We start from the raw sequence: 26,788 nt of genomic DNA on the forward strand, positions 1-26,788 counted from the left end.
ATTTGTTCTTCTAGTTTAGTGGCGTAGTTGGATTTGGCTCTTCTTATTGCAGATCTCAGTTTGTACTTGGCAGCCATGTATTGTTTTGTTTCCTGACAAATGTGCTGAATTTTTCTCCTTTCTTAATTTTTTAATGTCCTTGTTAAACCACGGTTTATTATTATTGTGGTGTTTGACTTTTTTGAGTGGTATGCACAGGTCCGCACAGTAGTTGACGTATGACGTCACTACATCGGTGACAGCGTGGAAGTCACCTGCAGCAAGGAAAACATCCCAGTCTGTGCATGCGAAACAACCCCGAAGTTGATCGATGGCTTCTGGGGACCAGCACCAGACAAGTTTTGCTGGTGACTTGGAGGATTTAACTTTTTGCCTGTGTCGTGGAATTAGCAGCAGTATTGCGTGGTCGGACTTGCCTAGCAGAGCCCTTGGGAAAGCACGGTAAGCCTCTTTGATGGTGGTGTAGAAGTGGTCCAGTGTGTTGGCCCCTCTGCTGGGGCAAGTTACCTGCTGATGGTAGCCAGGGAGCTCAGATGACATGTTGGTCCAGTTGAAGTCCCCAAGGACGATGATTGCTGTGTCCGGGTGTGAATTTTCCGCTGAGGAGATGTAGTTGGCTAACTTGGCAATGGTGGTGTTAGCGTTAGCCTCAGGTGGAATGTAAACACAGATCAGAATTACAGATGCGAACTCCCGTGGGAGGTATGACGGTCTGCATTTTACAGAGAGGTATTCCAGTTGTGGGGAACATACATGGGTGAGTTCTGTAGAATTTGTACACCAGTGTTCATTGATCATTATGCAAACACCGCCGCCTTTTGCCTTGCGCGATAGTTTGGATGATCTATCAGCACGGTGTAATGTGAAACCTGGAAGTGTTACCGCTCGGTCGGGTACTGATTGATCCAGCCAGGTCTCTGTGAGGCAGATGGCAGAACAGTCACTGTAGTCTTTGTTGGTTTGTATCATGAGTTGTAGTTCATCCATTTTGTGCCGGAGGGATCGGACATTTGACAGCAGAAGGGCTGGGAGCGAAAGCCGATAGGGGCGCCTCCTGAACCTGGCAGAGGTGCTGGAGCAGCTGCCCTTTTTGGCTGGCAGCCATGGTGTTGAGTGGCTTAAGATGTTTAGGTTCCTTAATTTCTCCTCCAGCAGGGATGTAGATGGACTCAGAACACTGTGAGAGATGGATCTGAGGTTTAGAAGCTCCGATTGGGTGTACTGGATTAAGCACGACGCTTTGCAGACAGATAACGCAGACATTAGAATGACAGACAGGAACGCTGCTTGTACTGTGGCAAGCCTCACGGCCGCCATGATGCCTACATCAACAATTCAGGGCAGCTGTGGCATAAACCTTACTTTGGTTAGGGTTAGGGGGGACTTTTCCATCTCAGAGCGACTCGCTCCTCCGTTTAGTTATTGACTGTGAATGAATTGGGGATGAAGTGAGTGCTCTTGTCACCAATATGCAATCTTTGGTAGATGTCGAGTTGAAGGGAGAAACATTCAGCAGAGAGGAGAGCGGATGCTCAGAATCCAGGTCAAGTTTCAGAAATGTGATTTAGCAGACAGCCAGCATACAGCCTGAGCCCACTGTTCGTTAGTTATTACAAATCTGACTCAGTGTTCTCAGAGCAGATTATTCATCATTTTATCTGACTTTGGAGTGCTCCACTCTCCTGTCCAGTAGGGGGCAGTAGTTTAAAAGCAGAGAGGATAAACAGACTTGAAGATGACATTCAGAAATAAAAGAACAAATGTGAGAGTTGACATTCTCTCTCTCTCTCTGTGAATTTCAAAGTTGGTTTCCTGCTCACAGATAAAGAATGTATTCAGATCCATCAGTCTGGGAGAAAACGTTGAAATGGTGACATCTGCTGGCAGAAAGCAGTGATAGCAGGAACAGGACGCCCCTAAACATGAGTTTGATCAACAATCAAACTCCACTGATGGACTTGATTTCAGTTTATAATCCCTGAATCAGAAAAAAGAAGCTCAAACATCAAACTGGAGTAAACATCAGAATGATTGGTTAAAATGACCGATGATTGGATCTTCAAATGGATCCTTGATTACGCTGACATGACTCATGAAAATAAAAGATGAGTCAGCATTATTCAGCTGTTTTCACACCATCAAATATCACAACAACTCAACTCAGCTTTCTTTGAGTAAAAGCCTCCAGACTAGAGGTGGATCCATGATGGTCCTGGCTGATTATCAGGGTCCAGGTCTGGCATGTTCATCAGGATCTGTATTGGTATTTTATTTGATTGATCACTGATTAAATTCATTGGTTCAAAAGTCTGCTACTTTGGCTCTGCTGTGATGTGAGCCTTTTCCTCTGGCTCTGATATCTGATTGGTTAAACGCCACACATTAACAGCCAATAACCACAGGAGCCTGTCACAGTGAGAGTGTGACATCACTTCCTGTTTTCCCACCACTTCAGCGTCTCTCTCTGTGCCGTCTCTCCTGTTGATAGAGCCAGAGCTAAACTGTTGGTTTGACTTGATTTCTCATCGCTGCTGTTGTTTGGTAGCTGCTGGTTTAGACGTCTGCAGGTCATCATCAAGCACTCTGGCTCTTTAGCGCCATCTGCTGAACTGTTAGCTTAGCTTAGCAGTTAGCTTCTCTGACTTGGGCTTGTTTTCTGCCTCTCCCTCTGCTGCTCTCTCCTGCCTTTGTGCTAAATGTTCAGTTCCTCATAGCTCTCCTTTACAGACAACAGCACATGTCAGAAATAGACTTGGTTTCTAGCTCTGGAGGCCAGGGTTAGAAAACAGACATGTTTATGTCCCTTACATGTTGTTAATCTAACATTCAAATGACTGAAACCAACGGCTCATCCTTACTTTAAATACATATCAGCTCCAAATATCAGTTATGGCTCTCTTTCACTAATAATCTGTAACCGTATCGGCCCAGAGAGAACAATATCTGTCCACCTCTTTCCTTTCCCAGCAGGAATCTGCTTTGGGTTGTTTCAGTTGGAAGTAGGTTGTTGGCAGTTTTGCTTAGGCTGAATGTGTTAGTTTCACTCTCTCTGCAACAATAGGTGAGGCAGTTGATGCATGTTGCTCCCTCTATTGATTGCTAAAGTGAAAACAGCTGGGGCAGAGTTTCACTGTAGTCCAAGCTTTAAGAGAGTTTGAATCAAATTTGCCAGCTGGGGTGGTTAGCGGCTGTGCGCAATCAACTCAGTTGTGCACATCTGTCTATATAAGTGCACAGACTACGCTGAAGCGTCAGCCCTTGTGGAAGCCCAATTGTGTGAAGACCACATTGGGTAAAGACCAGCGAGTCTACCTGTGCGAGTCCACCGAGCAAGGCCACCGACAGGCAGCAATGCCTTATAACAGTCTAAACGCACCTCAGCAGTCTAACGCAACATGTGCATCCAAAAAATACAAGCCATATATGGGAACAGAAAGAAGCACAATAGCTACAGAAAACGAAACCTGCATAATCTATCCACTTTGCAGAATGCCTCTTTTCCACAACCTTTTATCACAGTTGGCCTCTGGAACTGCCAGTCTGCAGTTAACAAAGCAGAATTCATCAATTCCCTCACTAAACTGTCTGACATTCAGGTCCTAGCCCTGACAGAAACTTGGGTCCGTCCTGAGAACACTGTAACACCAACTGCTCTATCAGTTGATGCAGTGTTCTCTCATACACCTCGCTCTTCTGGCCGAGGAGGTGGCACAGGCATTATTCTTTCCCATAGCTGGAACTTCAGCCAGTTCAAACCCTTGGACAATAACACCTCATTTGAATATCATGCAGTACAGGTCACTGCACCAATAAAGGCTTACATGGTTGTGGTATACCGCCCACCTGGGGGTCACCTGGACAACTTTATTGTGGAACTGGACATGTTACTCTCAGACATCCCTGATGATGGCACACCACTGGTTGTCATGGGTGACATGAACATCCACTTGGATAGAGCCCAGGCTACTGATTTTATTTCACTACTGTCCTCCTTTGACTTGAAACTGGTTCAAACGCCTCCTACACACAAGGCTGGTAATATACTGGATTTGATTCTAACTCCCAATTGCTCCACGGCTAATTTGAGTGTAACACCACTTCACCTCTCTGACCACTACTTCATTCAGTTTTCACTTGGCTTACCTGAACTTCAACAATCTACTACTCAATTAAGATCATACCGCAGAAACCTTCAGTCACTTGACCCAACACAGCTGTCTGACGAGGTCTCAGCTGCACTAGCCTCATGTAACGAGTCCTTCACACTCACTGTTAACGAGGCCACAGACACATTCTGCTCCTCACTGACCTCCTCTCTGGACAAACTCTGCCCTCTGGTGTCTAAGCCTATTCGAAATACTCCACCTTGTCCCTGGATCACTGAGGTCATCAGAACCCAAAGGGCAGGGCTCAGGGCGGCAGAGAGAAAATGGCGTAAATCCAAACAAACCACTGACTTGAGTGCTTATCAGCAAAAACTGTCCTGTTTTACCTCTGCTCTAAAATCTGCTAAGAAGGCGTTCTATCAATCAAAGATCTGTGCTGCCACTGATGCACGCAAACTCTTCTCTGCTTTTAACTCGCTCCTCTCTCCTTCAAACCCACAACCCTCCAGTATGTTGACTCCAGACATGTTCGCCTCCTACTTCACTGACAAGGTTTCTACCATCAGCAACCAATTCTCTGAGCCTGTCCAACTCAGTTTTCTTCCACCAGTGCTGCCTCACTTAGCTCATTCTCTCCACTAAGTGAGAGCAAAGTCACCAGGCTTCTGCTTGACTCTGAGCCCACAACCTGTCCGCTCGATCCGATACCATCACGTCTCTTTCAGGCAATTGAGCCCACAATCAGCCCTGCTGTAAGTTAACTTAATGTAACTCCTCTCTGTCCACAGGTGTTTTCCCAGCTGCTTTCAAGCAAGCGCGGGTTACACCACTGCTCAAAAAACCCACTCTCAACCCAGAAAATTACAGGCCGGTCTCACTTCTCCCATTCCTATCAAAAATACTGGAGTGCACAGTCTTCAACCAGCTCTCAGAATACTTGCAGAACAATGATCTACTTGATCAGAATCAGTCTGGCTTTAGGCGGGGCCACTCTACTGAAATTGTACTTTTGTCGGTAACAGAATCACTATGCTTGGCTAGAGCAGCTGGTCAGTCCTCAGTTCTCTTACTGCTGGATCTGTCTGCTGCCTTTGACACAGTAAACCACCAAACCCTCCTCTCTACACTCTCTTCACTTGGTATCTCAGGATCTGCCCTACAGTGGTTTAAGTCCTACCTCACAGGGAGATCTTTTAGAGTATCATGGAAGGGAGGAGTGTCTAAACTGCATGGCTTATCAACAGGGGTGCCTCAAGGGTCTGTGCTTGGTCCCCTACTTTTCTCAATATACACCACCTCACTTGGTGCAATCATCCGCTCCCATGGCTTTTCTTATCACTGCTATGCAGACGACACACAGCTATTCCTGTCCTTTCCACCAGATGACACAACTGTCTCAGCTCGGATCTCATCCTGCCTTGCTGATATTTCTAAATGGATGAGGGAACGTCACCTTCAGCTCAACCTGCCCAAAACTGAGCTCATTATCATCCCAGCCAGTCCCACTGTGGAAACACAGATCAGTATCCAGCTTGGATCAAATAATCTCTTGCCCACTAAGTCAGCTTGAAATCTGGGTGTCATGATTGATGACCAGCTAACCTTCAAGCTCCATGTGGCCTCGATTGCTCGGTCTTGCCAATTCACCCTCTACAACATCAAGAGGATCAGACCCTACTTGACAGAGCATGCTACACAACTCCTAGTACAGGCTCTTATAATATCACGTATTGACTACTGTAACTCATTTCTGACAGGCCTACCTGCATGCACAGTTATACCTCTGCAGTTGATCCAGAACACAGCAGCACGTCTGGTCTTCAACCAACCCAAGAGAGCTCATGTCACGCCTCTTTTAATCTCTCTACACTGGCTTCCAGTTGCAGCTCGCATTAAATTCAAAACTTTAATCATTGCTTACAAAGCAGTAACTAAAACTGCTCCTGTTTACCTGGAGTCCCTCATCAAGGTCTACACTCCTTCTCGCCCACTACGCTCAGCCAGCGAAAGGCGCCTGGTACTTCCAGCACATCATGCTCCTAAGTCACTAGCCCGACTCTTCTCCTCTGTTGTCCCTAAATGGTGGAATGAATTACCCAACTCCATTCGATCTGCAGACTCCCTCTCTACTTTCAAGAGAAGGCTAAAGACCCAGCTCTTCAGAGAACACTATGCACTTATCTAGACTACTCTCTACTGTTATCCCGAGCAGTAGATTGAGTCTCAGCCAGACTATTCTCCACTGCTGTCCCCAGTGGTTGAATGAGTCTCCCAACTATAGTTAGCTCGCACTGTCCTGCTCTGCTTCTGGAAGTTCTTTGCCCAGCTCTTTGTGTATGACCCAGCACTTGGTTCTTCGTAATTAGTTGTTGTGAAGTCTAATGGATGGCCATTAGAGATCCCACATTTTGCTTGATTCATTGTTGCTGTTTAAAAACAAAACAACAAAAAACAAAAACAAAAACAAAAAACAAAAAACGAAAACAAAAAACACAAAAACAACAACATATATTTTAGGTGCTTTGCCTTAATCTCTTCATGGCAACACTTGCATCCAGTTGGACCTGAAGCACTTGATGGCACTTACTGATGTTGTTCCTTTTCGTCTAGATCTTTGCTTGTGTTGTCCTTGCTCTCGAATGTACGTTGCTTTGGGGAAAAGCGTCTGCTAAATGACATTGTAACATTGTAAAGTACTTCACAAAGAACGGACAGACACAAAATAAGAGTACAATCAGAATAAAAGCCACCAGATATTTACAAATGAGCTGATAAAAGAAATAAAATGCAGCAAATAAATGCTAAAATCCAATGATCAATAATATGAATAAAATCAGTGAAAGGTGAAAATAAAAGCAGAGATTAAACACTGGAGAAACATGGCTGTCCCATTTATTTTGGTAATGAGCTCTTTGTTAAAGATCAGGGTAGTAGTGGGAGACTGTGGTGTGCCAAAGCTAGGCTCTACCAAAGCTGAGCTAACCCTGGTTCATGTATTTCCACAGGGGGGCGCTGTGACAGAAAGCTCAACATCTGTATCCACATGGAGGCGTTCGTCTTCAGTCATTGAGTCCTACAGCAGTTTACACTGAGAATCTGTGTTAGAAACATGAGGGAGGTCCACAGTGGAGCTGATCTCAGAGCAGTCTCATCTCTGTCAGTCTCCCAGTAACACGGCCCAGTTACAGACTTACCACACACAAGCTGCTGCTGCTGCTTCCTCCTCTCTGACCAGCAGGACCATCAGGATCCTCTCTAAAATCTCCATCTGAGGATATAAAAGAGAGAGAGAGAGATTCCACACTGTGAGGGACTTGATGAGTTCTTATCAGAGACCCAGAACATCCAGTAAGAAGAGCAGCAGGGACTTCAGTCCTGCTCACATCACAGTAATCCTGTAAAGTAGCACGCTCTCTCTCAGCTCTCCTCTTCACATGTTGCTGACTTGAAGCTTAAAGGCCAACAGAGTCCTTGAAGGCATCATGATGTCAGAGAGCGTTTAGTGACGTATTTCCTGTTTGAAATAGAACAGCAGTAGTTTGTGATTTCCTCTGCCTTTGGAGAGGCTTCAGAAATAAAAGCACTCATTTAACAAACTTTAGGAGCCTGTGTCCACAGCTGCTGTTCTTCACTGTCAGGATTCATTTTTAATACCAAACCAACAGAGTTCAGTGTTTTCAGCGTTCTCACATTCAAACACTTTCACTTCTAGATCACTGAGCTCATCAAGGTCACGTCTCCATCACTGGCCAATCAGAATCAAGAAGGGGAGGGACTTATGATAGCTGCTTTTTTTTTTTTACAATCTTTATTGAATTTGATTTGAACACATCATACATTGTTTAGCAGCAAACATTGCAAGCAAAAGTGTATTTAAACATAGAGCAGCTGCTGCTTTCAGGTAGTTACAGCATTTTAAGTTTCCTTTCCCTATCCCACAATAACCCATCCAACCCTCCCTCAATCCCACCCATCCTTCTTCCCACCCTGCTGTCCCCTGGAGTTAAGATCCTATACATGACAACACATCAGTGTTTCTAAATTACTATACGAGTTACTGAAGGTTGTAAAAACAGTTCAGAATGTTTAACAATAAGCAACAATTATGTTCTTAGTGGTAGCGTAAATAAATAAATGAGTTAAAGAGAAAATAAGAAAATTATGAAAAATAAATAGAAAGAAAATAAATAAGTAAATAAAAATAAAAATAAATAAAATAGTTAATTAAGTAAATAAACAAACCGGGGGGGGGGGGGGGGGGGTTGTGGAAAACCACTTCATTCATTCATCTTCACTCAGTGGTACTTGTAAGCTATCATAGAACTCTAAAAATGGGGTCCAAGTCTTCTTAAAACTTTGCAAGGAGCCCTTTAGGGTGTATTTAATTTTTTCAAGCTTTAAGAAATACAAAGTGTCTCTGATCTATCTAGTGAAACTAGGAAGAGCTTGTGCTTTCCAGGAGAAAAGAATGAGGTGCCTTGCTATTAGAGAGGTAAATGCTATAATGGTATGTGCTTTACCTTTAAGTGAAGGGATCTCACAACTCTAACCGAATAGAGCACATAACGGATTTGGAGTAATGTATTTTTGAAACATCTTAGAATATGTATCAAAAATGCTAGACCAAAATTTGTTTAGTTGAGGACAGGACCAGAACATGTGCATGTGGTCTGCAGGTTGGCCTTGACGGCGAGGACACGTTGGGGTCTGAATTAGGGTATATGTTTGCCAGCCTTGCCCTGGTTAGGTTTACTCTCAGAACAACTTTGAGTTGTATTAACCGGTGTCTTGTACAAGGAGAGGAGGAGTTTATCAAGCTAAGAATTGCCACCCATTGGTTGTCGGTCATTTCTCTTCCAAGCTCAGTCTCCCAAAGTCTCTTAACATCTTTGGGGGATTTGGGGATACACTCATCTATACAGCTATAAAATATTGAAATGATACCCTTACGGCATGGGGTTAATGAAAGAATATGATCAACTATATAATGTGTTGGAAAGTCTGGAAAGGAACTATGACTCTTTTGGACAAAATGTCTGATCTGAAGGTATCTGAAGAAGTGAGCGTTGGGTAGTCAAATAACTGAGACAACTGAGCAAATGAGCCAAACTTGCCATCAACCTACAGATCAGATATAGATTTGATACCTTTTGAGTGCCATACCCCAAAGGTACCATCAGTAAGGGAAGGAGGAAAGTTAAAGTTGTTCATTATGGGAGAGTGTATTCAGGTAGACTGCAGCCTGAAATGTCTTCTAAATTGAGACCAAATTTTGACTGAGTGATGGATCACTGGGTAGGGGCGAAAATGGCACAGAGAGGGTGGTGTAGGAGCACATAAAACAGAGCTTAGATTGACTGGGCTGTAGGCATTCTCCATTTGAACCCATGCTTCAGAGCTAGAGGTAGGAGTGTCATCAATCCAGTGAAGAATAGATTTTATATTACGTGACCAATAATAGTACATAAAATTGGGCAGGGCTAGACCGGCAAGTTTTCTAGGTCTCTGCAGAGCACTCTTTTTAATTCTGTGTGGTCCACCATTCCATATGAATGATAGAATACTTCTGTTCAGAGATTTGAAGAATTCCTTTTTAATTAGAATTGGGATATTCTGGAAATAATAAAGAAACTTCAGTAACATTATCATTTTTACAAGATTAATTTGTCCAGCAATAGAGGGAGATTCCTCCTCCTCTCCATATCCTTTTTACATTTTTCAAATAAAATACTACAATTTTTAGTGAACAATGATGAATATGCAGGTATGATCTCAACCCCTAAGTATTTAAAGCCTTTTCTGACTGTTCTGAATGGAAAATGTGATGGTGAAATTTGAGTAGCTGCTTGATTAATAGGGTATATTTCGCTTTTATCAAGGTTGATCTTATATCCTGATACCTTTCCAAACTGAGTTAGAATATCGAGTACATCAGGTATAGATGACAAGGGGTTTGCAGCATACAGAAGAATGTCATCCGCATATAGGGAAATTTTGTGAGTAAGGCCTCCCCGCTCAATACCAACAAATTCATCAGATTGTCTGAGGACAATAGCTAGAGTTTCAGTTGCAATAGCAAAAAGTAAAGGAGACAAGCAACAACCCTGGTGAGTACCTCTACTAAGTGAGAAATAGTCAGATTGCTGGCCGTTTGTTATTACAGCAGCTAGGGGCTGGTTGTAAATTAGTGTCACCCAAGAGACAAAAGGCTCTTTCGAATTTGAATTTCTTAAGGGCTGAGAACAAGTATTGCCATTCGACTCGGTCAAACGCTTTCTCAGCATCGAGCGATTTCAATTTCAGGGGAGCATAAATATTAAATAGTCGTCTAAGATTTGCACTTGAATATCTTTTAAGATAAAACCTTTTGGATCTTGTGAGATTATTAGTGGGATGACCTTTTTCAGTCTTGTTGCCAATATCTTTGATAAAATTTTATAGTCTACTTTAGCAGAGAGATTGGGCGGTAGGAGGAACATTGGAGTGAATCCTTACCACCTTTTAGTAAGAGTGTTACAGTAGCCTGCCTTCCAGTGGCTAGCGACTCATTAAACATAGCTTGGAGCAAGGGACATAATTCAGAAGCAAATTTCTCATAAAATTCAGTAATATAGCCATCTGGTCTTGGTGTTTTGCCAGATTTCAATGACTTGATGGCCTCCATGATTTTGGCTTTAGAGATATCACCTCCTAATTTAGAAGTTTGTTCAACTGGGACAGATGGAAAATTGAGTTTGTCAAGGAAATGAGTGAGCAAACCCAGGTTGTCACTACATTCAGAGGTATATAACCTGCTATAATACTGTTTGAATGCATTATTTATTTCTTTGTGATCTGTAATTATTTCACCTGTTTGATCGTAGATCTTAGGGATAAGGCCTGAGAACTGAGCTTGGCGAGCTTGTTGAGCTAATGGCTTGCCAGCCTTATCTCCTGAATCATAAATATTAGATAGAGTTTTTGTTAGCAAGTATGTAGCTCGGTCTGTTGTAAGCAAGTCATATTCTGTCTGGAGGCGTAGTCTCTCTTTAAACAGTGTTGGGGAGGGGCAGGTGGAATATTGACTATCAATGTTAGCAATGGATTGTGAGATATCGTTAAGCTTGGAGTCTCTTATTTTTTTTGCTCTAGCTGCATATTCTATAATTTGTCCAAGAGTATAAGCTTTAAGTGTCTCCCATAAGGTGGAGTGGGATACCTCCAGGGAGGCATTGGTAATGAGAAAAAGCTCAGATATGAGTGGCAAATTGTTCATCAGCTAAAGGAGGGAGTTAAGCTTCCAATTGCGAGAGGGCCTGAAACAACTGGGAAGAGCTATGTGAAACGAGACAGCACTATGGTCAGATATTGTAATGTTGTGGTATCCATAAGTGCTAACATTACCAAGTAATCTGTTGTCTAGTAGGAAGTAGTCAATACGGGTGTATGTGTGGTGGACATTGGAGAAAAAAGAACATGCTTTCTTGTCATTATATTTAAATCTCCAGGTATCTGATATATCATTCTGTTTGATAAAGTTATTCACAACCTTTGCAGATTTTGTGAGGGAATAAGCCTTATTTGATGATCTATCTAGTGTGGTATTGAGTACACAGTTGAAGTCGCCTCCTATTATCAGGTTGTAATTATTATCACTGGGTATAGTGGAGAATAATTTGTCGAGAAAGGCGTGGTCATCAAAATTTGGAGTGTAAACATTGACCAAAATAACAGGGCAGGCAAACAACTGACCCGAAACAATGACAAATCTTCCATTTGTATCCGTAATGACATCTTTGGCTTTAAAAGGAATGTCTTTGTGTATAAGGATTGCAGTTCCTCTGGCATTAGCATTAAATCTGGAATGGTACATCTGGCCCACCCAGCCTCTCTTCAGCAGGTTAACATATGCATTCTTGAGGTGTGTTTCTTGCAGAAAGGTTATATCTGAACACAGGTGCAGTAGATAGGACATTATTTTCTGCCTTTTTAACCCGTTGTTCATCCCTTTAGTATTAAGAGAGACGAAGTGGACAGGCCAACTTTGATTAGAGTTAGTGGCCATTATCCTGCTTGACAAGACTGTTGATATTATTTAGTGCGGAGGCAGAAGTATTGGGGAAGGCGGGGGTGGGGTGGGGGGGACAAACAAAAAAAAAACAGAAAACAAAAAACAAACACAAAAAAACACACACACAAAAAGAGAAAAAGAAGGAAAACTAAAAAGGGGTGTAAACATGCCTCTGGCTAGGGACAGGGGTCTTCAACACTGCTCTTCTTGGTTATCTAACATAAACACCTAACTTACTCTTGAACTCTGTTTTAACTTGAACAAAAGAGAGCCTACATCGCCTTAAACTGGCTTGTGTGTACTGCAGGTATCAAACAGAACACCATATATTGAAGCCAACTAAAGTTTCTCCATCCATAAATTCAAACACACTTAACAGGAGTCATTTTCATCACCACTGTCATATACCACTGTGCACTAAAGCTGCGCACGGCCGCGCACATCCAATCGCAGCAAGGAGCACATCTGCCTCAAAGTGATCAGAGCCATTACCAATCATGCAAAGAGAGCATGAGAGTCCGTGCAGAATAAATGTTCATAATGAAATACAGTATTTGTAAATAAATTAGTTAACACAACAGCAAAGTGTGAACGGAGGGCTCTAAGTAATAATTTGGATTAAGTAAAAGGCTCATGCTCAATTCACAGTTTATCCAGCTACTCACTCACTTATAAGTCCAGATGGCTTACATGCAGTATTTTATGCAAGTTGTTATGGGGGAGCTGATGTCCGGTTGTCCTGGAGAAACGAAGTAACCTCTGCAGGTGATAAGAAAGTCTTTCTCTCTCCATTTTTGTCAGTGATTTGAAGCTTTGCAGGGAAGAGCATCCTGTACTGAAACCCGGGGTTATGCGGCTGTGATTTCACTTTGGAAAAAGTAGCTCTCCTCTTGGAGACCTCAGCGCTGTAGTCTGGGTAGATGTGTATTTTTGAGCCACGATATGACAGTGACCCGGCTTCTCTTGCTAGCTTCATGATGAGCTCTTTAGTCTGGTAGTAATGAATCCGCATGATGAATGGACGTGGAGGATCACCCTGCTTCCTCATCGGCTTATCGTTTCCATGAAGCGAGTAGGATGTTGACCCTCAACTTTTTCAGGTAAGCTGATTATATGGATGTTGTTGCACCATGATCTATTTTCTAAATCATCTGTCTTTAGTTTGAGAGCCTCGTTTTCTTTGGAGAGGGCTGCGCAGGTGGATTCCAGAGATGCTAATCTGGTTTCAGTGTTGTTAAGTGAAGTTTCCATGAGCTGGATAGTTTGATCGTGTCGATCAATCATTGCTCGGTCAGCAGAAAGCTGGGCTGAAAGTTCTGAAATGATACGGTCTTCCAACGAGTTGAGAAGCTTCTCCATATCTGCCTGTGTCAGCGGCGCACTGTCAGCTGCATGCTCCGCATTTTGGCTAGCTGGCGTTGCCTCGTGTTGTTCATCATCACTTGACTGCTCAGCTGGATGTTGGTTGTTTTTTTTGCTTTTTTCCCCGTGGTATTAATGTTATGTGCACGTTTATGCACGGTTATGTCGTCAGTTAAGCGAGTATGACAAAATTTTTAACAAAGTTTCAACAGAGCTCTCCCAGCTTGCACCTACTCCACCATCAGACAAACTGGAAGTCATAGACGGAGGAGAGCTGCAGCAGGTCTAAAGTAGTGAGCGCTGACGATCAGGTGTGAATCTTCTCCTCAGCACCAGGGGGGAGGGGGACGGCCTTAGAGAGAGCAAAGGGAAGTTAGCAGCCAGCAAAGACGACTCCGGAAACCGGAAGTTAACAAAGTAAATGTCACAAGTACAAAATAAAACACCACAGGGACTGGTCTTTGATGGTAAAGGTTTGAGATCTACAGCTGCTGTGTAAATACAGGATTCCTTTACATTGTTGAACTGCACTTTCATTCAAGAGTCTCCATTTGTTTTCTATGTATTTCCCTGAATTTCTGAGCAGTAGGACATAGAAGGCATTACTAGAGAACTACTAGTGAAATATTTCACATCTGTGCTAAAGCCTCTCTTCATCTGCACATTTGCACGAATCAATCATCAATTCTCTTTAATGATCTTCTCCTCATGGATATCTGCACACATCCTTGCATGTTTGATTCTTCTGATCATGTCTTGTCAGCGTCCTTGCACCCTCTGCACATCTGGCAGACACTCTATCAACACACACTGACTCGTAGATACTAGAAATCATTCCTAACAAGAGCTTCTACATCTTTAAATCTTCATTTTTAAATACTCTGTTCAGTTGTATTGATTTTTTATTGACCTTTTAATTCCTGTAGACTGACAGCAAAGCTAAGAGGAGTCTAATTAGGGCCTGAGCACCGAGTGGTGCGAGGACCTAATTGTAATTGCTCAGATTATTTTTATTTTTATTTACCGTCATTGCGTGGCATTTTGAGGCCCTTAACATTTATGAATTCGCAGGAAACTTTGCACGTACATCCGGTCTCGCGAAAATTTCGATATTTTTTGGGTCTCCAACATGAAAATTCAGAATTGCAAAAACAGCGCCCCCTAACAGTTTTCAAAGTTAAAGCCCCCTCCTTTGACTTTGTCGTACAATCATTAAATTTTGTGTGCAGGTGCGGCTTGGCGAGATCAACAAAAAAGCCTCTTGGGCCCACACAAAGTTAAAGCCCCCTCCTTTGACTTTGTCGTAGATTCATTAAATTTTGTGTGCAGGTGCGGCTTGGGGAGATAGACAAAAAAGCCTCTTGGGCCCACACTCTATCTCCAACAGGAAATCCACCATTTTGAATAAATATGCAAAAAAGGGGCTGTTTTTGGCCTTTTCCAAGGGTCATATCTGGAGTAACTCTGCTGAGGGATTTCATCCGATTGACTTGTACTTTGGCACAGAGCTACATGAGACATGGTTGATGAAAAGTTATTCGGGGTTTTCTCATTAGTCTAAAGGTGTGGCTATGGCGAGCCCTAAAATTTGCATATGATTATGGTAAACAGGAAGTAGTTTATAACTCAGCTGTGCATGGTCCGATTGGACTCATATTGCTCAGGTATATCAACGGTCATGGCCTGCACCCATTCATATGGTCAGGTTTTTTACAGATCAAAGCGCCACCTAGTGGTGACAGCAAATGTCAAGGTTTACGGTGCAAGCTACAGTTAAAAAAGTATCCAAGATATCCACTTCAAATATGTGTCAGGAAGGACTTAAGAAGTGAATCTAGCTTTGTAAAAAATAAAATTGACTTTTCGTCAGAGGGCGTGACCTTGGCGGGGCGACAAAGTCAAGAGTTGCCATTTTGTCTCGCCAAAAATGTTTAAACAGTCATAACTCTAGTATACATGGTCATATCCAAAACAAATTTCATGTGCTTGATAACAGCCCAGGCCAGAACACATCTATACTTGAAATTTTGAAAAATTGTACAGCGCCACCCTCTGGTAACAGAAAGTCACTACTTCTGAATTTCACATCGCAGTACCTACATGGTTGGGCAGAACATTTTGAAAATTCACTCTGGCTGTTCCCAAGGAGTTGGCCTTAAACATATATAATGGTCAAATGTCTATGTTAAAAGGTGTGGCCATGGTGATTTTTTTGTTCGCCATGAAAAAGGAAGTAGGTTTTTCAAATGGTTATAAGAAATGTAGAGCAATGAAACTGGCCAAAAAAAAAAATCTCATTGGATTGCTAAGAAGATTGATCTTCATTTTTTAGGTGGGCGTGGCCTATTGGCTCAATGGCAATGGCAATGGCAATGGCAAATTTAGCTACCCCAGCTGGTTTAACCAAGACCTTTGAATTTTGGTGTTCATATATGACATCATCAGTCCTACAAAAAAGCTATTTGGACCCATGCCGAGATCTCAACAGGAAGTCCACTAGCTTCATTGGATGAAACAGGAAGTAGAATTCTCAGGGGCTTGTGATATGTGTAGAGGAATAAAACTTGGCAAAAACATTCTCATGAGCATGCTGAGATAATTGATGTGATGTTTTTAGGTGGGCGTGGCCTATTGGCTCAATGGCGCCCCCTAGAAAATTTCAAAAATTCAGCCCCCCCAGCAGGTTTGACCTAGGATTTCGAAACATATGTGAGCAGATGCGTCATGTCAGGACACACAAAAAATCCTCTTGGACCCATATCGTAAGTCAAACAGGAAGTCGGCCATTTTGAATTTTTTGATAAAACGAGGCATATTCTAGGGGTTGTATTTGCACGAACTTGTCCTAGGGCATTTATCCAAACTACTTCATCTTTGGTGGAAAGCAAGAAAAGATGTCTTAGGTCAAAAGTTATTCGGGGTTTTCTCATGAGTCAAAAGCTGTGGCCATGGCGGCCACTTAAATTTAAATGCCTCATAATGTGATAAAAGTGGCTGGTGCTCACTAAAAAATTTCCATTTATTACAAGATTGGCCAAATCCTGCTGAAATTAGCTCAGGGACATCCCTCAATGTTGGTATTATTGAAATTTGAAGATCAAGAGTCCTTACCTAAAATGGTATGGCAGTGATAATTTTTCTTTCGCCATGTAACAGGAAGTAGAATTATCTAGGGCTTACAAAACTTGTAAAGCCATAAAACTTGGCAGGAAAATACTCAGTAGCAACACGAGATGATTGATAATACAAATGTTGGTGGGTTATGCTCAGTGGCACCCCCTTCAATTTTGTGAAAATTCAGCCCCTGCAGCAGGTTAAACCTAGGATTTTGAAAATTATTGAGCTTATACATCATTTTAAGTTCTACAACAAAGCCTCTGAGACCTATGCCGTAAAACAAACAGGAAGTCCGCCATTTTGATTATTGTGGTCAAAAAGCAGCACATTGCAGACTTCACAATTTTCAAAATTCCTCATGAGGAATTCATCCAAACACCATCATGTTAGGGATATTGTAAGGAAGACATGTCAAAGTTGAAAATTTCATTAGAAAGTTTTCATTACTCAAAGGGGCGTGGCCATGGAGAATTTTTCTTCCCCATGAAAAGGAAGTAGAATTTTCCTAGGCTTACAAAACTTATGAAGCCAAGAAACTTGGCAGAAAAATACCAAATTAGGAAATGAGAAGATTGATAGGATGATTGTTGGTGGGTGTGGCTATTTGGCTCAGTGGCGCCCCCTACAATAGTTAAAAAAAAAAATCAGCCCCTGTAGTGCATATTACCAAGGTGTTTGAAAATGATGAAGCATATCTGTCATCTCAGGATCTCTTGGACCCAAATTGTAAAACAAAAGCAAGTCTATTTTTGTCATTTTCCATGTTGAAATGTTCAAAACTCTGTCCTCTCATAATGGAACCGAAATTAAGGCTTTGCTGCCATCTTTTGATGATACACAGCACTGCACCATATTTAAGGACAGGGTCCAAACAGCAAACAACACATTACAAAGTATACTTCTGTCTATCTATCCATGAATATAAAGTAACTTGCCAAAATGAGATAAGATATAAAAGCACTGAATAAAATAATGAAACAAACATGTACGCATCTGTACCTCTATATTTTATGCATCTATATCTGTTTATTTTACACATCTGTTGCCTTGGCAAAACATTAAAAGTCATGAAAAAACGGTGGGGGTAACTAAAAGAACTGGAAAAATATCTTCAAAAATGAATGATTTAGCGAGAGCAACAGTCTGGATATAAAAGAATTAGGTTTATTATAAAGTGTCTGTAGTCAAGATCTTTTAGACTGTGATCAATAGTTCCATGTATGCATAGACAATTCTGAATCCTGCGTTTCAATCGTGTCATCATGTCAATCCAAACCCTCTTTTTACAACTACAGGATTGTATAATATAAAGGTCAAAACCTTCAGTGACACACCAGATGGCAGCGAAGACCACGTTTTTGTAGCTGTGAGGCTCTGAAGGGTCAAAGTGATGGGAAGACATTGGGTTATCAGCTACAGGTGGATTTATTTGACTGAGACAACCTTTAATTAAAAAAAAACTTTAAAGTTAGGATGAAATTTATTGTTCTGATTATCAAATGAGATTTTTGCTTGGTCTGGTTGTCTGCTGTATACTCCCTGAGTTTTGATCATAGAGTGACAAGAAGGATACTGTTGGAATCTGAGGAGTCTCGGCTTGTGTCGCAGGCATGAAATATAAAATACTGAGGGTGCTTGATTTGCAGTAGAGTACCGTTTGTATCTGTCTGTTTATCCATAAATACATGGTAAAAAAAAAAAAATCTGAGAGGAGATATCAAAGCATTGAAGATAATAATGAAACAAACTTGTACACATCTGTATCTCTGCAATTTCTCCTCTATCTTCCACACTGATGATTGCAAAAATCTAGGAACAGTTAATACTTTCAGCCACTCAGTCATTTTTCTCCTGTGGAGTGAATGTGAACAAGAGGAAGAGGGAGTGGGGCTGCAAGCATGCAAAAGAGAAAGAGAGAGAGAGCAACTGAGCCAAGTAGAGCAGACAGAGGAGCTGTGAGCTGACAATCCAGTGATTTGTTCATTTTTTGGAGCTGATTTCCAAACTTTCAGGGCTCATACCTCATGCTCATTTGGTTTTACTGCCAAAGTAATGGCAAGCTCTGGAACTTAATGAGGGGGATCACCTTCTGTTTCTGTTAAACTGTGAGTGTTGCAAAACCCATATACACCATGTGGCAGCACGCTCTGTTGCTGGCACTCAACGGTTGCCATACACCTGTGGTCGCAGCACATCCCGATGTGCAACGGGTTGTGGGGGCCCGTCATAGCTGCTTGCAGCTTTAATTCCTTGTTGTGTTAGCATACTGGACCAGTAAAGCTGATTCTGACTGAGGCAGTTTTCACTAAAACTCTTGCTTTGTAAAGAATATCAACAGACAGAGAGACTTTCTGTTTGAAGTGATCCACGTGTGGCTTTCAACAAAGTTTGCAGTCTCTAAAAGTCTGAACTTCATGACCTCTTTCATTTTCAACACTGTTCTAATTCAGTTCTAAATGTTGTTGTTCTTTGATTTCAGTCAGCTCACATTTACAATAGTTCAGACCTTTAGAACAGTAGCAGAGCAGGACTGTTGTGGTGTCAGGCTCCAACCTCTTCTATTCTAGCAGATTTACTGACATGCAGAATTTGAGCAGTGATGAGAGAACTCCTTTAACCCTGGTGTAGCCTACAGATGGATGCTGGGGTGGAGGAGGCTTTGAAGCAGGAGCCCAGTACAGATTCAGAGCTGGAAATTACAGGGCAGAGGGACAGACTGGAAATCTTCCAGCTTAAATAGGGCGCAGAATCCAGGGGATGTTGGTCAGGTGCAGTGATGCTGACAGCTTTTAGTCACCCATGGGTGCTGATCTCAGTGGGGTACCCAATAAAACTGTTATTCCCTGAGAAAGAATTACATTTCATTCATTCTCACATTGAAGCCTGTATGACTAAAAAAGGCCCCTGTTTAAATTCATAAAACAGCTGATGCCTTCATTTACACAGTTGAAAATAAGAACGGATCAGGAGCTTCCTAACAAAAAGATTAAAGTCAAAGTAGAGTAAAATAACAGCATTTAAATATGTTTTAGAGGCTTCAGCTGTTAATGAGCTCCTAACGTGTCTAAAGTTTGCTCTGTTATATTCCAGTCCAGGGTAACCCCCTCTCCCCTAATGACAGCTGGGATAGGCTCTGGCTGCTGTGGTCCTGAATGTGATAAGCAGTATGAAAGAAGGAAATGGATGTTGGAAATGACTGATTTTGATGGTTTCTGATCCCCTCATTGACAACACTCCTCAGCTCATCCTGCATCCTTTCTCCTCCTCCTCCACCAGGGTCTACTATCCATCAGGTGTGTCTGATACTGATCTGAGCCTCACTACACCTTTGAACAGTACATGAAGACAACACCATGGAGTCTAAAGACATTACACATTTCCTTCATTTCTAAACCTGAAAATAAACCTCATAATGAAGTCTCTCCTGATTGAACTGTTAGTGTAACACTGCAGAGACCAGCATGGACTAAATCAAACCCTCTACTTACCTCAGAGTCTCCAGTCTGTAGTCTGGATCATTCTGAAGATCAGACAGCGGCGTCACATCTAAATCCTGCAGGTTGTTGTAACTCAGGACCAGCTCTCTCAGATGTGAGGGGTTGAAATTTAAAGCTGATGCCAGAGAAAAACAACTGATCTCTGACAAACCACAGTAAACCAACCTGAAAAAAAAGATTAGTCTAACATTCAACCTTTCCATCATTTTAATCATCAAACAGCTTCATAAAGTCTCAGAAAAAATCATCTCTACATGAATGCATCATTATTCTATGGATAAAGTCTATTGTTGAACAATTCATGATTGAAAAAGACAACATGACAGAGAGAAAGATCATCGGTTCTCTGAGTGCTTAGAGGGAAATGGACTGTGTTGATTTCCTCCTGATTCTGAGCTTTGAAATGTGTCACTAAAAACTGTTCAACCAATCAACAGACAAAACCACAGAAGAAGAAAATGGACCCTGTCACTGAAATCCTCAGTGAGGACCAGTTTAATATCAGTCTGATGTTTACACTTTAGTTTCACCTCATATTCATCTGAGCAGAGAAATTAAACATGCTGTCTTACTCCAGAGTCTCCAGTCGACAGTTTGGACTCTTCAGTCCAGCAGAAAGAAGCTCCACTCCTGAATCCTGCAGGTTGTTCTTACTCAGGTACAGCTTTCTCAGATGTGAGGGGTTGCACTTTAAAGCTGAGGCCAGAGAAGAACAGCTGATCTCTGACAGACCACACTCTGACAACCTGAATAAAAAGATTAAATGAACAAGTGTTTAAAATACCATTTATGTTTTAAATGATCAAAGGTAAAATAATCAGATCAGAGCTGATGAAGGTTTACAGTTTAGACTCGGGGTGCCAACCTCACGGCCCACAGGCCGGGACGTTTAGGGAAAAAGATGGACATTAAAAAAAATTAAAATTAGATATGTACTTACTTAGGTTGGCCACACACAAGATGATTTCAAATTCTGAAACAATTTTAAAACTGTGCGAGACCACAGATATGAGGACAATTTCCAAAGATTTTCTATCTTTAATCCTCTGAACTCCACACTAGACGCCTCAGCCAGACTGTCAGATCACTGGAGACCACACACCTGCAGACCTGTCTACAACTCAAGTGATCACTTGACCTCAGAAAAAAACACCAACAAACACAGATGTCTGTCGATACCGTCTTCCTGTCTCTCCAAAACAGGCTGTCCTGGCATGAGTTACAGGTGCAGCAACAATCATAAAACAAGGGAAACACTCAGGATGAAATCCTGGCTGGAATTAAGTTAAACTTGTGTTTACGGTTGTGAGTGGTGAAAGAACGTTTGATCCGGCTGTGATGCTACCCTGTGTGCTCCCTCTCACTGGTTGTTGTGGGTACCACGTCAGCGGCACTATGACCTAGAATCGTAAATATCGAACGTGTTTGATATTTAAGACTCTGGATTTTGAAGGCCACGATGCAATTTGGAGCAGTAAAAAAATTGTTTTGACACCACACACATGAGGATTACTCAGGCAAGTAGTCGTCTGTGACGAGGCTCCTCTTAGGATACGCCCCCACAGTCGTCAGGGAGGCAAATCTTGCCCCAAATTGAGCTTAAAATCCTGTAGTGTGTGGCCAGCCTTAGGTGTTTAAAATACAAATTTTCACTCATTTTTCATGATCTCTCTATAATATTGCGAAGAAAGATCACAATATGATGCCATAAATGAGTTAAATATGGGACATTGAACCCTCTTTAGAGCAGGGAGGAATATGGTGAAAAAGACACAGCAGAGGAACAGCTGATTCATCACCTCAGCTCTGCAAACATGCTGAAAAATAAAGGCTGATACAGACTGCATGATTTTAAGACTGAAGGAGAAGGATTTATTTATAAAGATGAAGAAAGTAACCTCCGTGCACAGCTGCACTTCTCTCTATCATAGAGTCCAGTCCTGTCTCACCTCAGTTTTCCTGTCTCCTTCCTCGGGCCTAAACAAATGTCAGAGGTTTTTGCCTTGTAAAACCAAACTTCTATCCCTGTGAGGGATTGAAGCTGCTCTCAGGATAGCCAATACTCTCCCTGTGCAACTGTCTGCCAGCCACAAACGCAGACATCGTATCTCGCCTCTGGCGAGTGACTCAGTTCAATCTCCAGCCTGATTTAATCCCTCATTATAATACATCTGCCAAACTGATATCAACTAAATTTACTTACATTCGATTTAATTTTATGTCAACAAGGAGTGAAATTATGGTCTTGGTCACTTACGTCAAAGCGGGACATCGTTTATAACTGCCCTGACCCTAAATGAGTTTGACACCTCTAGTTTAGACGGTGAAAAGTCCAAACACCTGAACACAACATGATGCAGGTGACACACAAAAACACACTACTAGAAAAAAAGCTCCAGTTAATAACACCAACATGCTACTTCATTTATGAATTCTTCAAACAGGAAAACTCATGATGTTTAGACTGAAATAAAAACTCTCAGACTGATTTTAGACTTAACTGTAGGTCTCAAAGTTTCCTCTAAGGCCAAAAATGTCAGGATGAAGTGAGGAGAAACATGAACAAAGAACACATCTGTAATATTTATTTATAGGAGGACAGAAGAGATTTAAACAAAGAGTCTAACATTCAACCTTTCCATCATTGCAATCATCAAACAGCTTCATAAAGTCTCAGAAAAATTAATCTCTACATGAATACATCATTATTCTATGGATAAAGTCTATTGTTGAACAATTCATGATTGATGTGAAAAAGACAACATGACAGAGAAAAAGATCATCAGCTCTCTGGAGAGGCATCTTGCTGCAGCCCTCGAGCAAACATCTATGCTGGGGCGTTTGGCTGGAGACCTCTATGGTGGGGCGAAACCTCTGCGCTGGGGCGTGATGTACGTTGCAGAAGCCACGGACCTCTACGCTGGGGCGTGACGTATATTACCCGCGACAAAATTTCAGCTCTATCCGCTTGCCTAAATCTAACCAGTCGGATTTTAATGCCTAAATCTAACCAGTCAGATTTAAACGCCTAAACCGAACCTGTCGGGTTTTAATAGCATAGACCCATACGCTGGAAGCCCCAGCTGAGGGTCTGCGTCTGCACGGCCCAGCGTAGGGGTCGGGGTGTGCTGCTGCACGCCCAAATATAGCCCTATAGGCTATGCTAATGTGTCAAAAGCACAGCGGTTTAGTCATGCTAACAACAGCTAACACGCTGCACGCCCCAGCATAGGCTTGGCCAATGTACGTCACACCAGCGTAGAGGTTTGCGCGAGGGCTGCAGCCAGATCCTCTTGGCTCTCTGAGTGCTTAGAGGGAAATAGGGTAAACGTACCCATTAAGTCCAGGCACCACTTAAGCCCACTTGCAACTTTGAATTCAATTTTTTTTAAAAAGAGGGGCCTGTATAATGCTATACATTATTTTTTCCAATCACACAATTTCTTAATTATATGTCAGTTTTTGTTTGGCACCAATCACATTTGCGGATATTGAAAAAGGCTCGCCTACATTTGTGCAGTCTCAAGGAGGCTCAGATAAAGTCGCGTCAAAACTTTGGTGTTTTGGGAACCCTCAGAAAGAACCTCTTTTCAACTATTTTCAGCTACGGACTTGTTAAGTACATCCACATTATGTAATTTGAGAGATTATTGATTTGTTTTTTGTGTATAAACAAGTAGTTTTTTATCTTTTCTTATTATTTATTTTTATGTGAAGAGATGAGTCATGCTAGCTAGCGTAGCGCGCTAATCACTAGTCAATACATGTAGCCCTACTGATAGATACACTGCTTAAGGATTAAAAATGATAAGTACATAAACTTAATGTTTTCTGATTCATTTTATATAAATTTTCAAATTAAGACACAGAAAAGGGTTTGGGTGGGTGAAATATTTTCAAAAAATGTCTTTTTTCCAAGGTGGGGTTAAATGGTACTCTTCTGCCCTCAGCTAAATGTGTCTATTTAGCCTAATGCAGTGAGCTAAACACTTATGGCTTCAGTAAGCACTCAGGAAGCATGTCCATTTCTTCAGAGCTTTTACTGATGTACCACATCTTAATTTGTAAAACTGTAATACAAAAAACAATACAGCGCATTTGGTCTCTATCCGAATGCATAAAATACACATTCAAAATATCTTCCATGTAAAAAGTAAATCCAAAATCTTGATATAAGCAATAGGTGGATACAGCATGTGTATAAAGTAAAAGGCAAAAGCTGTACGCCAACATATTCCAGGCTCACTGATTCTACAATAAGCTAACAGCTAGCTTCCATCATTAAAGAACCAAAATGCATTCATAAATACAAAGAAAGCATTAACTATGCTTAATTAAGCTCTAACGTGCATAAACATTCAGTAAAACTTACAGATTATGCTTCTTCAAGCGCATGAGAAGCAGGGATCTACAGAAACACGGAACACAACTGTCCACTTCATGAGCTTGTAGAAAATGACTAGTTTTTTCCAAAATAACCTGCTGCTTACCATATACAGCCAGCAGAGGGCAGTGTGTACTACAAACCAGTCTGAAATCACTCTTTTTCTATTAAAGGTGAATTCTGGCAATACTAAACAACAAATTATCAACTGCTCTATTACTGAAAAGGCAAAATATAATAAAATACTTAAATGAGGCACAGAATAGGTACAGTGACCCAAAAAACAGCTAGCGTGAGCTAACTTTGAACAAGAATTCCTTGATAATTCAGAAAGTTTGGCAACAGAGGGATGACTGTGATGGCAAATTTTACAGCATATTTAGGCTACAGGCATTTCTTTATACATTAGTTTCATTTTGGTGAGAGCATATTATCATCATTTCCCTGGAAGTCACTGTAGAACCATTTAAGCCCAGTGTGTTCCATTTAAGCCCATCTTACATGTTGCAATAGGAAATAATGAAATTTTGAGGTTTGATAGCTTTTCACCGTAATCCTGTGTTGGATGTTGTTATACCTCACTAATTTCATTAACACGAGTACATCACATATCGCACACTGCCCAGAAGAATTGTTATGTCAGTTAATTTTGCATAATAATTTGTTTACAGTGAGAAAAATACAAAAAGGAAGAATTACAGCAACTGTCCTAAAATCATCATTGTTACAAGCCAAACATTAAATCCAAGTTCAATAAGATATTGTTGATGCACTGGAATGTCATTTAATACTTTTAAAAAGAAATAAGTTTTTTATTTTGTCAATATCGAATCAAATTTTGTAAATGTTAAATAAAATGTTCAATTAAATGTTAAATACTGAAGCCAGTGAAAATTAGTTTAAGGCCTACTTAGTCATGTTTGTGGTGGTCCATTGTTACAAGCCAAACATTAAATCCAAGTTCAAAAAATCAATTGTGTTTAACATGATAAAATGTTACTGAATTTATATTTGTTTACTACCTGAAAAATATAGCTAATAATTTTTTATATTTCTGTCAATAAATGTGGTTGTGGGCTTATTTGGAACACACGTGGGCTTGAATGGTACTTCGGTACCAATTAAGCCCATGCCAGACTTTTGACTTTATTCATAAACTTTTTTAATTTGCTCTTTAAAATATGCATAAGTAAATACATATACTTTCAAACGAAAGCTTAATTCTTCATTTTAACAAATGATCATGATTATAAACCATCTTTGTATCTATGAAAAATACTTGAACTTAGATTTTGGTGGGCTTAATGGGTACACTTACCCTAGACTGTGTTGATTTTCTTCTTATTCTGAGCTTTCAAATTTGTCACTAAAAACTGTTCCACCCATCAACAGACAAAACCACAGAAGAAGAAAATGGACCCTATTACTGAAATCCTCAGTGAGGATCAGTTTAATATCAGTCTGATGTTTACGCTTTAGTTTCACCTCATATTCATCTGAACAGAGAAATTAAACATGCTTACCCCAGAGTCTCCAGTCGACAGTTTGGACTCTTCAGTCCAGCAGAAAGAAGCTCCGCTCCTGAATCCCGCACGCCGTTTCTACTCAGGTCCACCTCTCTCAGATGTGAGGGGTTGGACTTTAAAGCTGAGGCCACAACTTCACAGTGAGCCTCTGATAGTCCACTGTATTCAAGCCTGTAATGACATTAATATTACACAATGTGCTTTTATTTAAAGTGCTCATATTTTCTCAGTATATTTGATGAAAAAACTATTTACAGAAAGTGTTTTCCTTTTGACATCAGTGGTTCAGTTCATAAAGAGCTCCTCCCTGACCACGGAGGATCAGCGCAGCACTGTTGTTTGTGAGTGTGTGTGCTCCATCTGTGTGTCTCTGTGTAGCCAGAGGTGTGTGCTATGTTAAAATATTCTTTGGTTAATGTTCCCTTAATATCATGTTTATGAGGACAAACAAATGTTAAAATCTTAGCCTGTGTGTTATAAAGAAAACCTTCAAACATTTGACACGTCTGTATTTGCAGAGAATATAATAAATTACTGCTTATTGATAATTAACGGATATAAAAGAGGATGGGAACACTAAAACTTTAAATACAGTTCATGGAGGCAGTGAGAAACAGAGACAGATGGATAAGAGGCTGGAACTGATCATTTAGTAACTCAGGAGTCCAGGAGATTTCTGCTGAATAAAGGAAGACATGTTTCTATGATTTGATTTACTCCAGTGATATTAAACTACAAAGAAAGAG

General features: G+C 41.2%; 1 protein-coding gene across 1 annotated transcript in view; it reads right to left on the reverse strand.

Annotated features, from left to right (window-relative positions):
• Nucleotides 1–227: 227 nt before the first annotated feature.
• Nucleotides 228–26,788, reverse strand: part of LOC121511740 (NLR family CARD domain-containing protein 3-like) — a 37,305-nt gene continuing 10,744 nt past the window's right edge. The window contains exons 5-9 of the mRNA XM_041790502.1: nt 26,040–26,213; nt 20,705–20,878; nt 20,124–20,297; nt 508–712; nt 228–254 (exon numbers count right to left, since the gene is read on the reverse strand). Of these exons, the coding sequence (XP_041646436.1) occupies nt 228–254; nt 508–712; nt 20,124–20,297; nt 20,705–20,878; nt 26,040–26,213 (754 nt within the window). The remainder of the gene's footprint in view (nt 255–507; nt 713–20,123; nt 20,298–20,704; nt 20,879–26,039; nt 26,214–26,788) is intronic.

This window comes from Cheilinus undulatus, linkage group 7 (assembly GCF_018320785.1).
Source record: "Cheilinus undulatus linkage group 7, ASM1832078v1, whole genome shotgun sequence".
In the NCBI taxonomy this organism is placed as follows: Eukaryota; Metazoa; Chordata; class Actinopteri; order Labriformes; family Labridae; genus Cheilinus; species Cheilinus undulatus.